General features: G+C 32.3%; 1 protein-coding gene across 1 annotated transcript in view; it reads right to left on the reverse strand.

Annotated features, from left to right (window-relative positions):
• mspo (M-spondin) overlaps positions 1 to 12,281 on the reverse strand; it is a 540,637-nt gene extending 528,356 nt beyond the window's left edge. The window contains exon 1 of the mRNA XM_085942218.1: positions 11,274 to 12,281. Within this exon, the coding sequence (XP_085798344.1) occupies positions 11,274 to 11,481 (208 nt within the window). The 5' untranslated portion in view covers positions 11,482 to 12,281. The remainder of the gene's footprint in view (positions 1 to 11,273) is intronic.
• Positions 12,282 to 15,536: the final 3,255 nt, after the last annotated feature.

The following is a 15,536-nucleotide window of genomic DNA, read 5'->3' on the forward strand; positions in this document are numbered from 1 at the left end:
ATATTTTAATGAGGGTAACATTTTTTTATCCTTCAATTTCTGATTTATTCAGCGGATCTATTCTATATACATGGCGGCTATTGACGATAGTTTATCATATTTGTGCATTGAGGTGATTAATTATTACAGTAAGTGTTAATCGTTTAAACTGCGCATCTCTTGGCTTTGTTAACTTTTAGAGCGAGATAGACAGTTTTCGCAGTTAAGATGGCTAACTTATTGTAACAATTATAATATCTCAATACATAGATATGATATAGTGATAATATTTATCACTTTAACCGTCGATGACCGCTTTGTATATAGAATAGACCCACATGACCAGTTTTTCCAGCTTCAATGGGAAGCTAATAAAATAGTCTTTAGAAGTCTCAAAGAATGTGTCAAGTCAGTCAAGCATCTCCCGCCCAGAGCTAGTTTCGCGTACCACAACGATGGCAGCCCTCGTAGTCCAGTGTGTTAGATGCTTGCCTTTCATCTGGGAGCTCCTATTTCGACTCAAAGCGGTCACAATATACATATTTATGTGTTTTTCTCAAAGCCTGGGAGCTTGTGAAAATTTCTCTTTTATTACCTACTAATATTACACTAAGTACAGTCTTTTTGCCCCATGGCCTTTTTGTAGTGTTAAAAAGAATATATTATGTGTATACTATAATATGATAATATTTATGACTTAACCGTCGATAGCTGTCTTGTGTATAGAATAAGCCCACAGTAATTAAAATTAGTGATGAGTGGGTGTATAATTATGCACAACGTATAGGGGGTTTAAAAATATATATTATTAAAAAAAGCAATTAACCGTTTTAAATTAAAGTAACGTATAACATTTTTTTTCATGAATTCAAAACAAGGTTTCATTAATACATATTGCGGTTTAAATAATTATTACTCTCCTTACAGCAGAGTACTACCTGATTGGATTTCATAATTTATTAGAAAGGGTATTTGCATACATTTTTAATATTTTTTGTTGCAAAATTTCCGTTAGTTTGTTGTAGGTACTAATAAGTAAATGTATTTTAATAAGCCATTCCTACAAAAAACAACTAAAAATTGAAGAGGTTAATTTATAATATATTCCAGTGGTTTTCAAAGTGTATGAAGTGGTGCTCCTGTGGGCCGCAGGCTGTCCGAAAAATTATTTCAGCTAAACTATTATTTTACATACATAATTTTGAAAATACTTCCAAGAAAATATATTATAACCAAGGCCTGAACAAAAATGATGCATAAGTGCGAGTGAGAAAGTATTCGGCACCCTTGTAATCTCTGCGATACGTGCTAGAGTAAGATAAAAGGTTTACAGATCTGCAGAAGATTTTGTTGTCGGCGTAGCCGCCAAATCTTAGTTTGTTGCCGATAATCTGCGAGCGCGAATTGCTAAAATTGATATTTTTGTGTTAAATAGTCAGTGGTAAATATGTTTAGTTAATTAAGTAGAAAAGGTGGTTCTATGTGTTATATTAAAATGTGGTAGCCGTACTGATAAGCAAGAAGATGGTATTGCGTTTCATAGGTTAGTTGATATATGTTCGCGATAATTTATTTGTACATTATTATATATTTTAATATCAAGTGACCGTGTTTCTTTAAAATAACTTAAATTATGGATATTTTTACCTAATGGTTGCATTTTGACCGCTTAAAAATACTATATAACGTAAAAAAAAAAGAAAATTATGTTTCAATTCTGAGCGTCTAGTGCGAGCACTTTGGGCGAGCACTAGCGAAATGGTCTATGGTCTCAAACATTTGTATACGAATGCGTTCGCTCGCCCACAAACCAAGCGCACGGCACGCAGCTTCATCTAGCAATGCAATGGGTGGCGTCTAGATGTATCTATAGTCTAAGATTATAACCAATAGAAAATATCTTTTTGAAAAACGCCCCACAGGAATCGAACCTGCATCTCTCGGGGTATCGCGCCCGCTGCTGTTAGACCACTATGCTAAAGCTGTCATACTAATTACGACAAATTTTAACTATTGGTTCTTATAATACTCTCTGAAGCGCTTCCTAAATTGAGCTACGATTGGCTTCAGAGATTATTATACGAGCCAATAGTTAAAATTGTCGTAATTAGTATGATAGCTTTAGCATAGTGTTCTATGCGCGGCGGGCGCGATACCCGAGAGACGCAGGTTCGATTCCTGCGGGGGTGACTTACTTTTTTCAAAAAGATTTTTTGGTAATGAGAAATTTGATGCGCATAAAAATAAATAAACTGAATATCTAGTGTTTTTTAACACATTTAAAGCTGTTGGAGGCATCGAAAAACGCTAGTAAAAACGCCACAAGCCAGATGCGTTTTTTGCAAGCTAGATGTATATAAAAAAATGCTAGATCTGGCAACATCTAATTACATAATATTTCAACCTCTTTAATTTTAAGTGTTTCAGTTATGTTCACAATTTGAATTTTCCGAAGGAAAACGTAATTAAGTGGGCATATGAGTTTAAGAATTTTAATTCATATAGATTATAGAAGGCTGCGTCTAAGGTATGCATTGTAAAATGTATTCTATGTTTATAAATATACAGCATGACTAACCAAACCGTAATAATATGTCTTCATTAAGATTACATTTGTATGAAATTAGAACTTATTGTTTTCTAAGCAGTGGTAGAGAACTATTAATATATTATTATTTTATGAATATTGTTTTTTTTAATTAAAATTAATTAGTGGGTACATTAATACAATTATTAAAACCTTCAGTACGAATAGAAATTCTAGACAGTACCATCCTCATTTGTAACGATGAAATATTTACGATTTTGATTTGGTCATCATCATCATCGGGACTAGGGAATCCAAGCCCGAGCCAAAATTCTGATCCCGGGATTTCGGAATTACAATTTTACAATCCCGGGACTGGTCCCGGGATTGGCATTTTTTTCCATTGTTAATTTAATTTTTTATATTTATAAATAACTTTGATAAAATCGGTCAAAAATAAATCTAGTATAATTTATACTATTTAAGACATTAATTGTTAATATTGCATACATTCAATCTTGGAAATACATAAGTTTAATGGAGTAAATAATATTTTAATATAAATAATAATGTAAATTTAATATGAGATTGCTGTTTCTGATAGTAAAGACTTATGAATGAATTAGCGAGGTTTAAAATAGTAAAGAAAATCATGGTGTACTTATGTATGGCCTTTCCGCTTCATAAATCTATTTTTTTCCGACCATGTCCGATCCTAATAAGATCAAAGTAGAGGTTTGTATTGACAGATTTTGTTTTTTACGAGAAATGGATGTCAGCCACTTGCTCAACCTATTAGGTCCATACCCTGACTCACACACAAATTGAAAAACAATATGTGTACTTGCCAGACCCAGGATTTGAACCTGGGACCCACGGCATGATAGTCCAACGCTTAAGCCGCGCGGCCACCGTGGGCGTTATTAGTCAGTCAAATATGAAATTGCTGTAAAACGTATGAGATCATGGTGGAATTACTTTGTTAAAAGTGCGAAGCATTGTTTTTTTTCCCCCCAATCTTTCTGATTTTTATTAATTTATGTGAAAAAATAAAATGAATCGACAACTTACACATGGGTATATATCACATTTCATTCAAACTCAGTTTATTTCTAATGTAGTTATTTGTTATCAAAAGTATTTTTTCTGTTATATTTTCGTTTTTATTTTATTTTCCATAAAAATTGATAAAAAATCAATCCCGAAAGTTTCCGGATTATGTTTATTAATCCCGGGACTCATAGGTATCGAAAATAGCTCGGGATCCCGAGATTGGAATCCCTAATCGGGACTAGGAGTACAACTTAATATACGGCCTCCAAAAACGTCTCTTTTTTTACTAGAAGCTGAAAGTTTTCTCTAGTAGGTAGCTAACGATCAGGGATGATAGTGTATATTGCAATACAGTTCTACCACCGCATTTGAGGTTAGGTCATCTAAGTTATATGTAAAACATTTCACCGTGGCATAGTTCGCTATGAGATTTATTATCAGAAAGAGATGACAGTATATTATACTGTTTCCAATTTTATTAGATTTAATATGAACATTATTTTAATATTCATAGTTAATTTTGGCAAAATTCATGAATGAAAACCTAACATAAAAAATCATCCAGTATATCGGCTATTTTCAAAATGTGTTTGCTGCTGGCTTCCTGTAAAGTGTAAACCGACAAAAACATGAATTTTATGTCAGTTGGTAGGTACTATACTACCCAAAGAGGTTGGACGGTCTTTAATATACTGCCATATTATATTTCCGATACAACATTTCACGGCGAACTGCATACCTACAAGTTTCTGGACACGCGAATTTTAGGCCTTTCAACTCTCCTACTCCTTTTTGATCTGTTAAAAATGAGCATTTGTGGTGGCTGGATTAGCTAGGCTAGATAGGGCTACAAAACTAAAAATGTTCTATGTTTTAAGATAAGATAAGATAGCTATCATTCTTTGTAATATTACTTATATATAATGTGTCATTGCTTCGTCTAATAATAATGATATAGAAAAAAATGATTTACGTTAATAAACATTTTTTATTTCAGTACAGCCTTCCACTGAGTAGTTTAAAAGCAAAAGGGCTACTCTCATTCTTTTAAACGCACAACAGCATCTCTGAAATGATTAATTTCTACGAAATAGTGTTGTTATTTTTGATTTAATCAACAATCGACAATAGCTTAGAATATAGCTAAAGCCCCAGTATCAAGTATCTCATTGTGTAGGTGAAGGATACTATAATATTTTAAACTACTAATTTCTAACTTTATTTTAATATATTTTTAGGATCAATATTCATAAAAGGAAGGTTTACTTTGACGTCATTGTTTTCCACGGTTTGTTATTAATTTTTAGTAACTATGAGAACAAAAAGGTTTTCAGAATATTATATACTCAGATAATTATAATATTATATATTACCTAATATAATATTTCTTTGATCTTTGGCTAATTTATTAAAACTCTAAAACTATTTTTTTATCAGAAGTGTTTGAAGCTTTTATTTCTGCCTGTAATCCAATAAATGAAATTACAATAGAGGGATAAAACTAATCATCAAAAAAATAATGTCATTTATGTAATAATTTGGATTGAAAAAATGCATATATTATTATTAATTAAACAGGCCACAAAGATAATATAATATCCGACCATGTACGATCTTAATAGGATCATATTATGAGCCTCCACGGGGTGGAGATTTGTATTAACAGATGTTGTTTGTTTTTACGAGAAATGGATGTCAGCCACTTGCTCAACCTATTAGGTCCATACTCGTCTCTGACTCATACACAAATTGAAAAACAATATGTGTACTTGCCAAATCCAGGATTCGTACCTGGGACCCACGACGCTATAGGTCGACGCTTAAACCGCGCGGTCATCGTGAGTCGCTGGGTATAATATACACATAGGAAATGGAAGTTAACCGCATATACGCAAAAATGAGATCCTAATGAATGAGTCAAATCAACCTTGATACATTAAATTCACAAAAAAACAGAAGAATACGATGTAAAAAGTGGTTCAAACTTTTTTGGTTAAGTGGTAATTATGAAACTTCTCCTTTCGAGCACAGATATGGCGGTAAGTTTTATTCTATTTTGGTTTCGAATCACTGCCCTAAGGCGCATCATTGTAAATAATTGTAATATATGAGTGTTACCGCAAGTATAAAACCGTAATCGGCGGAATTGATTTATCGTCCATTAACAATACACATTGCTTTATAACAACGCACCTCTGACCTTTTTAATATCAATTTGATGCATGACTCAGAAGTATATTTCTGAAAGTGTTTTGACATTTTATTAGAGTAAGCGGATGTTTTACGATTTGTTTGATTAAATTGCATTTCATAATATTATGAGATATTTAAAACGTCGTTGAGCAGTAACTTCCAATGTGACAAACTTTAAGTATTTTTATAACTCTATAATTAATTTGTTTTATTAAACGCGCCATCTCCAACATAATATATAATCGACCATGAAAGCAATTAAAATATATGTCTTTTCACTTACATCAGTATGTATAAATAATAATAATATTATCATCGATAATTTATAAACGGATAAGTTGATATTCAATAAAATTAACTGTCAAATATTTATTATTATCTTTTATTGTAATAACTGTCAATTCAACATCAGGGTATTTTGTCTCTCAAAAGCGTATGCGATTGTCAGACGCAGCCATTGACAGTCTGTGTTTTTTGAAATTCTATTTTAATAAGGGATGTTTTGAATTATTTTTGTTTTCCTACTTCTAATTATTTGTTTGTCTTCTTACTTAAATAAAAAAATTTTTTTTTTTTTTGAATTTGTTCTCGAGAATCTCGAGAATTCAAAATTTTATCATATCGGGAAATCCCAAATGTCGAGATTGAGATTTTCTCGGGAAATACCCAACTCTACGTGCCACTGAATGGTTAAAAGAATAAAGCTAAGCCACTGAGAAGGCTGCCAGACAGTCAAATCATCCAGGCCATGATCCTTAGAATAGACCAGTCATCGGCAAACCGCGGCTCGCGAGCCACTTGCGTGTATTGGCGTGCGGCTCTTTGCCAAATTCCCAATTTTTACAAAAACTTTTGCAAAATTCACAATTTTTATATTTTATCATTGATTAAAGACTTATTATATTAATTATAATGACATTATCGCAAAACTAATTTTTCCTCCGTGATAGTTGATGCAAAAAGGTATGATCGTTGTTGTTTTAAATCCGCCCATTGTAAAAGACGAAAAATTAAATTTTTCTCCATTTTATATTGACATGAGCACTTTTGAAATACAATTTTATTGGTGGATTTAACAAGCAAAGAGTTATGGAGCTCCAAATTTGTAGGTATTGCCACCAAAATTGAGGATATGGAGAGAGAAAAATGCAATTTAATTTCACAACACAAGTGGAGCGCTCTAAAAGATCTATATACGGTAGATACTACGATTTTTAATACATGGAATAGCTTTCCTAACTCATATTTGGTCAAGATAATATGTATGAGAACAATCATTTTCAAACATGAAAAATATAAATAGAATTTAGATAAGCCAAATAACCGATGAAAATGAACCGATGAGAGTCGTGCCTGAAATTAAAAACTACAAGTTACATACCAAACATACAAAAACTCTCCGAAGAAATGCAAGAAAGGTCATTGTTCGCATTAGTTTTAAGGAATGCGTGAAAATTGTATATAATTCATATTTTGTAAAAATTATATTTATAATTTCAACAATAAAAAATTACGTTAGTTTTATTCGGGAAATCTTCGCTTAATAAATAAACAATTATAAAATGTAATTAATTCATTTAAATAAATCAGATTTATAAAAACATACGTATGGCTCTCGAATATTTTTTTGACCGTTGTGCCACTCATATTTGGCTCCTTTGGTCCAAAAGTTTGCCGACCACTGGCCTAGACGAAGAAGATATTTTTTGTTACAGTAGGTATAGTTTGAAGTCACGACAGTAGAATTTAATTATTCATTTCTGTAGAATTTTTAGATTGTACCTACCTATATGTATATCATAATTTTAAATTAGGGAATAAATTATTGGGTACCTACCTGTATATTAATAATTAATTATTGTAACCAATAATTCTCGAGATCCAAAAGTTCCAAATTAAAACTATTGATTTAAATTTGCGGTGTCGCCTCACCTAGTGAGTAATTTATTCACTCCGATGAACTTATGTTGTAATTCTCTTAAATAATTAATGTCATACACGAGCTTTGAAATTCTGCGAGGAACTTTTAAAACGCTAGTTAGGTGTGCGACGCCATAAGTTTTCAATTCCGAATTTGTTTGAAGTAAGTAAGAAGTACTTAGCTACCTCATTTCCACACAGTAACTCCGGCAATGACACACAAACTTCATCAAAATAACCAATAATAAAACGTATTTTTTTAAATTTTATATGTATAAAAATATATACTGCTATATTTTAAATAAACAGGTAAAATAAAAGATTAAACTTTATTATTAATATAGATAATAAACGAATTCAACTAAATAAACGACAAGAATTATTAGGTGAAACAGTTTCAGTATTACGATAAGCTTTTTAGGATGTTTTTGAAGTTTGGTGTACCAGGAAGTAAAAGCTTTGCCATATAATCTTGTGGGTCTGCTTTTATTTTATTTTATCGCAGGCAAACGGGAGAAATATTAATTTACATTTCCACTTTAAATCAAATTCTATATTATTTATATATCATATATATTATACAATTTTATTTGTAATTGAAATATTCTGTTTTTACTACAAGGAGATAAATATAGTATTAAATAGCCATATGTCAATGACATTATTAATGGACGACGCACTCAATACAGTAGCTAGCAAGTAAATTCGCGCATTCGCATGTATAGGTAGACGTCACGCAATTTCCATTATGCGATATCACGCTTCGTGAATTTATAGCAATATGACCTTTATTGTAATGGCGTTAGAGCAATGTTTCTAATGTCAATATTCATTTGAGCGAACCCGTTCGAACCGAACCATTCGGCAGACCCAACAAAAAGCATCAGGAATTTATAGCATTATCACCTTTATTGTAATGGCGTTAGAACAGATTATGCCATTCGGCAGACCCGACAATAAAGTGAGTGTCATTTTCTTTTCCAGATGATTCGTCCATATTAATGTCATTGCCATATGTACATATATCTTCTTCTTATTGTGCCATCCCCTAGCGGAGGTCGGCCACCATCAAGGCGATCTTATCTTTGTCGTCTGATACCCGGAACAGTTCAGTTCAGAGCTGCACTCGTACCAATCACGGAGGTTCTTAAGCCACGAAATGCGGCGCCGTCGTCTGCTACGCTTCCCATTGATCTTTCCTTGAATGACAAATTGGGGAATGCTGTATTTTTGTCCTCTCATAATGTGGCCGAGGTATTGTAGTTTTCTGGTTTTGATACTAAGTAGAACTTCTCGGTCCTTCCCCATTTGATTGAGAACTTCAACATTTGTCAACCGATCAGTCCAAGGAATTTTGAGGATGCGTCTATACAGCCACATCTCGAAAGCTACAAGTCTCCGTGACATCTCTTGGTTTAGCGTCCATACTTCCATACCATAGAAAATAATTGAGAGAACATAACAACGTACCATACGCAGTCTCAGACCTAGGTTAAGATCTCGATTGCTAAGGAGGCGTCTCATTTTGAGAAAGGTGCTCCTTGCGATCTCAATTCTAGTTTTTATTTCCTGAGACTGGTCCCATTTCTCATTGACCCATGTATCTAAATATTTATAATGGGTAAATACATATATAAGATATTTAAAAAACAAAATTGTATTTTAGCTGAATCAGTCAGCATTGACAGTAAATCATTATTGTATCATTTTAATAATGTACCTATCTAATACTGATTCTATTAATACTTTCGACCGAAGGTACTTGATGGAATTTGAATTTAAATTCTAATGGATTCAAGCTCTGTACTATTCCATTTAAGTCGTTTTTTGCGACCCGCGTTTCGCCTTTCGGTATCTTCAGACGTCGTGTAAACTCACCAAAGGCAAACACACACTGACAACGAGCACCCTTAACTCTACCTTATATAGTAAATCAATACAATAAAGTAGGTAAAAACTCCATTACTTACCTATTTAGTGAGAGGTTACAACAAAACATACAATAAACAAATTATGAATAGCTGAAGTGTCAGTAAAAAACCTAATTAGTAAAAACCCTATTCTCAGAAAAATAATTAATCGAGTTAACTAATGAGATATTAGTCTTTAATAATACTTTTACAAGGTACCTACTTTTAACTAAAAAACGACTTAAATGGAATAGTACAGAGCTTGAATCCATTAGAATTTAATACTGATTCATTATACTGAAAGTTTTTTGGTGGAAAGCCATTATATATAATGGAATCTTTATCTAGTTTGTGAATATGTATCTCAATTCTCAGCATCTGCCAAATATAAACCAATTATAATATTAAAATATTCCGCGAAAATTATATCGAAAACGATTTTTTACTTAATTTAATATAATATATCGGCCACGTAGGGGTTTTTTAAGATTTTAGAAACTGTCCCACGTGTTCCACCAATCCAAAAGGTTGGGAATCTAATAGATTATGAAATGTAAAATATATATTTCCAAGCCAAAGAATGAAGCTTGAATTTATTTAAAACGAATATTTTGTTTGCTTTTAGAAATCGCTATATTTATTGATGAAAGCATATTATGAAACATTTATTCGACGTGTACCTATCAAAGCATTTACACCGAAGTGGAGCATATACCTAGATGTATATAATTTTCTTTACCCTCATTAAAACTTGCAAACAAATTATTATTATATTTGTGATTATGTAGATATCAAATGAATTTGTATTATACGATTGGTAAATATCTATTTGTATTTAAAAAAAAATATATATTGAATAGGTATCTAACCACTAATCGTCTTTTTTATGTACTGTATTGGTATCAAATAAATAAGGGAAATTTTATAATATATATACTATATTATTATAATTAATTCAAAATATGTTTATTTGATTTCCTTTCCTAATTAGCTACAATTGATAATATCTACCTTCATAATTAAAAATATAATGTTTGTTCGTTCAAATTACCTTTCTTACCAATTCCATTTTTGAATTATTATGACAGATTAAGTATGCATATTTTGGATTCGATTTTAAATTATTTGTTTGTCTTGTCTGTCAGAATTATTTTGATTTTGATATTATATTGTATGCCTTGATACAAGATACATTGATAGTGAAGAATGTAATTATTATTGTTTTGTTAAGTAACATCGATCTAAAAAGCGACCTCGTATGAGTATAGTTTAGCTGGTAGATACCTATACAATAAATTTAGTAATAGTTTTTAGTTGTGTATTTTTTCGTTTGTAGCATTATTGTGAAGACTTAAATAGCCATCGAATAAAACGACAAAATTTTAGCTAGGTACTACATAGTTTTATTAATATTGTTATAGGTACCTAAGTGTAATTTAAAATAGTAGAAGGGTAATATTATGTAAAAATAAAGTAATAATATTATAAATTGTGTTGTTATTTATTTAACTAAATTGGTTATTTTCTTTAGCGTATCTAATATTTATTCTGGCCACACATCAAATAGGTAAACATAACAACTTAACACGTACAAAACGTTTGATAATACAATGAGAGAGACAATATTGAATTACTTACGCAATACGCAAACATGACAACACAATATTCATATTAATAAATACAAAACTCACCGTAAACTTTTCCCCATTGGGCCGGTGGTCTCCAGTCAGGGTAGTGCTTCGGGAACTTATCCCTCGTCCAGAAGGTGTGCATCACCATTTTGTAGACCGTCATCTTGTCAGGGTGGCATCCTTCCGCGGAGGCTGGAGATGGGATCACTTTTGACTGAGCCCCCAAGGCCAACAGCGCTAACACCATCAAAAAGGGTAAACAGCCCATTTTGAAAACAGAATATCCGTCACAATTTAAAAATGAATTGATTAAAAATTACTATATAGCTAACGAAGAAATAATAAAAAAAATGGTAAAACTGTTTAAACTTGTTTAAAGTCGAGTAATAGATGTGAAATTTGGCGCACTGTTTTTTTGTGGTTTAGTCTGTTTATTATTAAAGTTTTTTTCTGATTATTTTGATGCACTGTTTTTTTTTAGTTTGAATAATATTTTTATTGGTCACAAATAATCATCATCCGGAGTTGGTGGCACCACGATTCCAAGCATGCAGCCGTCCCCCTTTAAAAGAGAGTCATTAACGTCAGCGTAAAGATTCGGTTAAATCAACATGCTCCTTATGTCATCCGTCTCTGATTTGGCCACGCGCCAGCCCAAAAGGACCGTCCATTAGGAATGCTGAGGGATCATCGGACGCCTCTTACTACAGTCTACCGGTTGCACGACGGCGACGCCGCTGCGACAGGCGTCCAAAATAGACGCCAAAGTTCAAAGTGGGTCGAGTATAGAGAAATAGAATACGGCGACAGTGTTTCGTTACACTGTTGATATATATATTTTAAACTCAGTGATATATTATGATTTAATGCAGAAGCTAAAAAAAATCTTAAATAAACAAAACACAATTAGTAGAGTTTTTAATGTACATATTGTGGGTACGGCAAAATAACACTTTCCACTGCAGAATGTAAATAAATAATAATGTTATTTATTATCAAATTCTGCGAATCTTATCAGTTAAACCACAGTTTTTTTTGTAATTTTGCAGGATATTAGAATCAGTGCCGGATATACGTTTTAGCATAAAGCAACAGAGTGCTATCCTTATCAGGGCCAGACAGAAAAATCGTAAAGTTCAAGATCGGATAAATTCGAGCGGATCGCGGATTTTAATTTTATCACGCTGAGCTGGCGATAGACGACTACACCCACCGGCTGCAGCGAGCAAACTGACAAAAGGAAACTGTGAAGCGAAATACATCGGAGGCTCGCGGGGCATGTGGGCGAGAGAGGGATGGAAGGTGGTTTTTCGTGGGAGTTAAGGGTAGTGCGAGAGGGATGAGGTTATCTGGAGTAGACCGCAGACTCCGAGTAGACTGGTGGTCGCTACTCGCTACTTTGGTATGGACCGGCGGGGGGTTGGGGCAAGGTGTGGGTGGGGGCACCTTTGTTTTGTAGAGGATATTTAATTGAATCGGCGGATGCCGTCCGACTGAATGGAATATTTTATGTTATGTTTACGCGTTGTCCTTGGGTAGAGGCCTGATGATGTACTGGCGAGCTTTTTGTACTCCAATTACAGTACGATAGAGAAGAAACTATACACATAATAAATCTAATAAGTTCAATGTATAGGTCATCCACTAGCAATTTTAATAGAGAGCAATTTCAAATCAGAATTTTATTGGTTTCATTATAAGTATATTTTTCTAAATAATTATTTATTTAAATTCTAATGGATTCAAGCTCTGTACTATTCCATTTAGGTCATTTTTTGCGACCCAGGCTTCGCCTTTCGGCATCTTCAGGCGTCGTGTACACTCACCAAAGGCAAACACACACTGACAACGAACACCCTTAACTCTACCTTATATAGTAAATCAATACAATAAAGTAGGTAAAAACTCCATTACCTACCTATTTAGTGAGAGGTTACAACAAAAAATACAATAAATAAATTATGAATAGCTGAAGTGTCAGTAAAAAACCTAATTAGTAAAAACCCTATCTTATTAATAACAATACACTGGACAGCATATTATTATAATAAATCGTCAAACCTAATAATAGGTCAAAATTCTTTATAACAATAAAAATACTACACTCCAGAGGTGTAAATCGTCAATTCTCAGAAAAATAAATAATCGAGTTAACTAATGAGATATTAGTCTTTATTAATACTCTTGGATGCCGAAAGGCGAAACCCGGGTCGCAAAAAACGACTTAAATGGAATAGTACAGAGCTTGAATCCATTAGAATTTAAATTCAAATTCCATCAATTACCTTCGGTAGATAGTATTAATATAATAATTATTTATTTATTCATTTATTTAAAGAAAACAAAACATTGTGGACAAAATTCAGGACGTTCACAATATGAGATTTAGATTACCTATAACAATTATTACACACAAGTGAGAACTAGAAAAAAATAAAACGACAAACAATTCTATACAGTAAAATAAAGTTTCAAAAACAAAATGCACTTATGTCTTTAGGGAGAGCATTGACTAGTCTATAATAACTTCTATAATATAGAAGTTATTCCATATTATGGAATAACTTTTGTTCATACACTTTGTACGATGCTAACGATGACATTATAAAGAATCGTATGCCATACATAAGTGTCTTTGTAGTCCAGTGCGTAAGGCGCCACTTTTTATTCGGGGTTCCAGGTTCGATTTCGCTGGTGTCACTATATATTTAAGTATGTGATTTTCTCAAAGACTGAGTGTTTATAATTGTTTCATTTCTATTACTACACTTCTGTTTCACTACACTACTATTATTGGGCCTCATGGTCTGTTGTAATGCTAAAAAGAATATGATATAAGAATATTTTAATATTATTATATATACTTAATATTTAATTATTTATACATAATTCACTTTTACTAAAAATGCATCTTACGACCTTTGGTTTCAGAATCTAGAACTAGTGTTAGGGACCCGTTCACATAAATGACGTCACACGAGTTTGGCTAGTTTTAACCCCCCCCCCCCCTCCGTCGTCACATTTCCTCTTATAACTTTTTACGCCTCAGTCTATATTACGTCACATTTTGTCAGCGATATAAAACAGTCAACAACATCAAACAACAACATCTCCAATATTGTATTTTCAGATCCATTAATATATTTTGTTTACTTTGTGACGTCACATTTTCTCTAATCCGCCCCCCTCCCCATTCGTCACAAATCATCTCATTTATATCAGACCCCCCCTAGAGCGTGACGTCATATATGGACGACCCCTTAGACATTTTGATGACAAACGATTTGTATGTTTTTAGAAAAGTAATTAAATAAGTAGGTATATTCAATAAAAAATATTGTTAAAAGGTAAAACATCAATAGTTTGTAAATAAAAGAAATATTTCTAGCAAAATCTAACTAAAATAAAAACCTACGCGATGTATACGTCAGTAGCGCTAAATATTAATATATGGAAAGTTCCATATTTTCATTTTTTTAGTACACACGTAATAATTCTCCACCTCAGAGCAATAATACTAAAGAGATAGGGTATTGTCCGGCTATATGAAGCCGTTTTCTTTGTGCATGACGCACAATATAACCTCAATTTTGATAATATTAATTGATCTATGAAACGTTATACCCTTTTGCTTCTTAGTACTTACGTCTACCAATTTTTAATACAACACAGTCAACCGTAATTTATAGTAAATTAACTTTAATAAAAATATTAACCAGAAACTTTATATTTCGTATTAAATGAACTATGTATTTCACTACATATAATTCCGGTTTTGTCCTAAGCACATAAGTCAAATTAATGTTTACCGGCTTCACTAAGTCGATTATTCGTATATTATCTTATAACTAACTCTAATGTATTATTGCAGAAATTATACGCGTGCGGATTGCTTTCTTACTCGCACTTATGGTTAGTTTTTGTCGAGGCCTTGGGAACACCATCGCGACATACAAATAAATTTAAAAAATATAAGTTTGTGAATATTTATTGTAAATTTAATATTTACAAATGAGGGGCGATTTTTTTAATGCACAGGATGCAATCAATTCATTACAAGGTTTAAAAGGGGCCTCGAAACAGATCAAACCAGTCATGCCATTACTAAAGTATATAAATTTTCAAGAGATGCGAATTTTTCACAAATTGAGAAGAAGATAATATTGTCCAAAGTATAACAAAATCCCTTCAATCAACATTAAACAGGTTCATTATATTATAACCACTTAAACAGATACATAACTGTACATAAAAAAAGTAAACGTCATCCTCAATAATAATATTAAATTTTGATAAAATTATGTGATTTCTGGTAATTATTGT

This window comes from Rhyacophila brunnea, unplaced genomic scaffold, assembly GCF_057557595.1.
Source record: "Rhyacophila brunnea isolate RB1 unplaced genomic scaffold, BYU_Rbru_1.0 scaffold_14, whole genome shotgun sequence".
In the NCBI taxonomy this organism is placed as follows: Eukaryota; Metazoa; Arthropoda; class Insecta; order Trichoptera; family Rhyacophilidae; genus Rhyacophila; species Rhyacophila brunnea.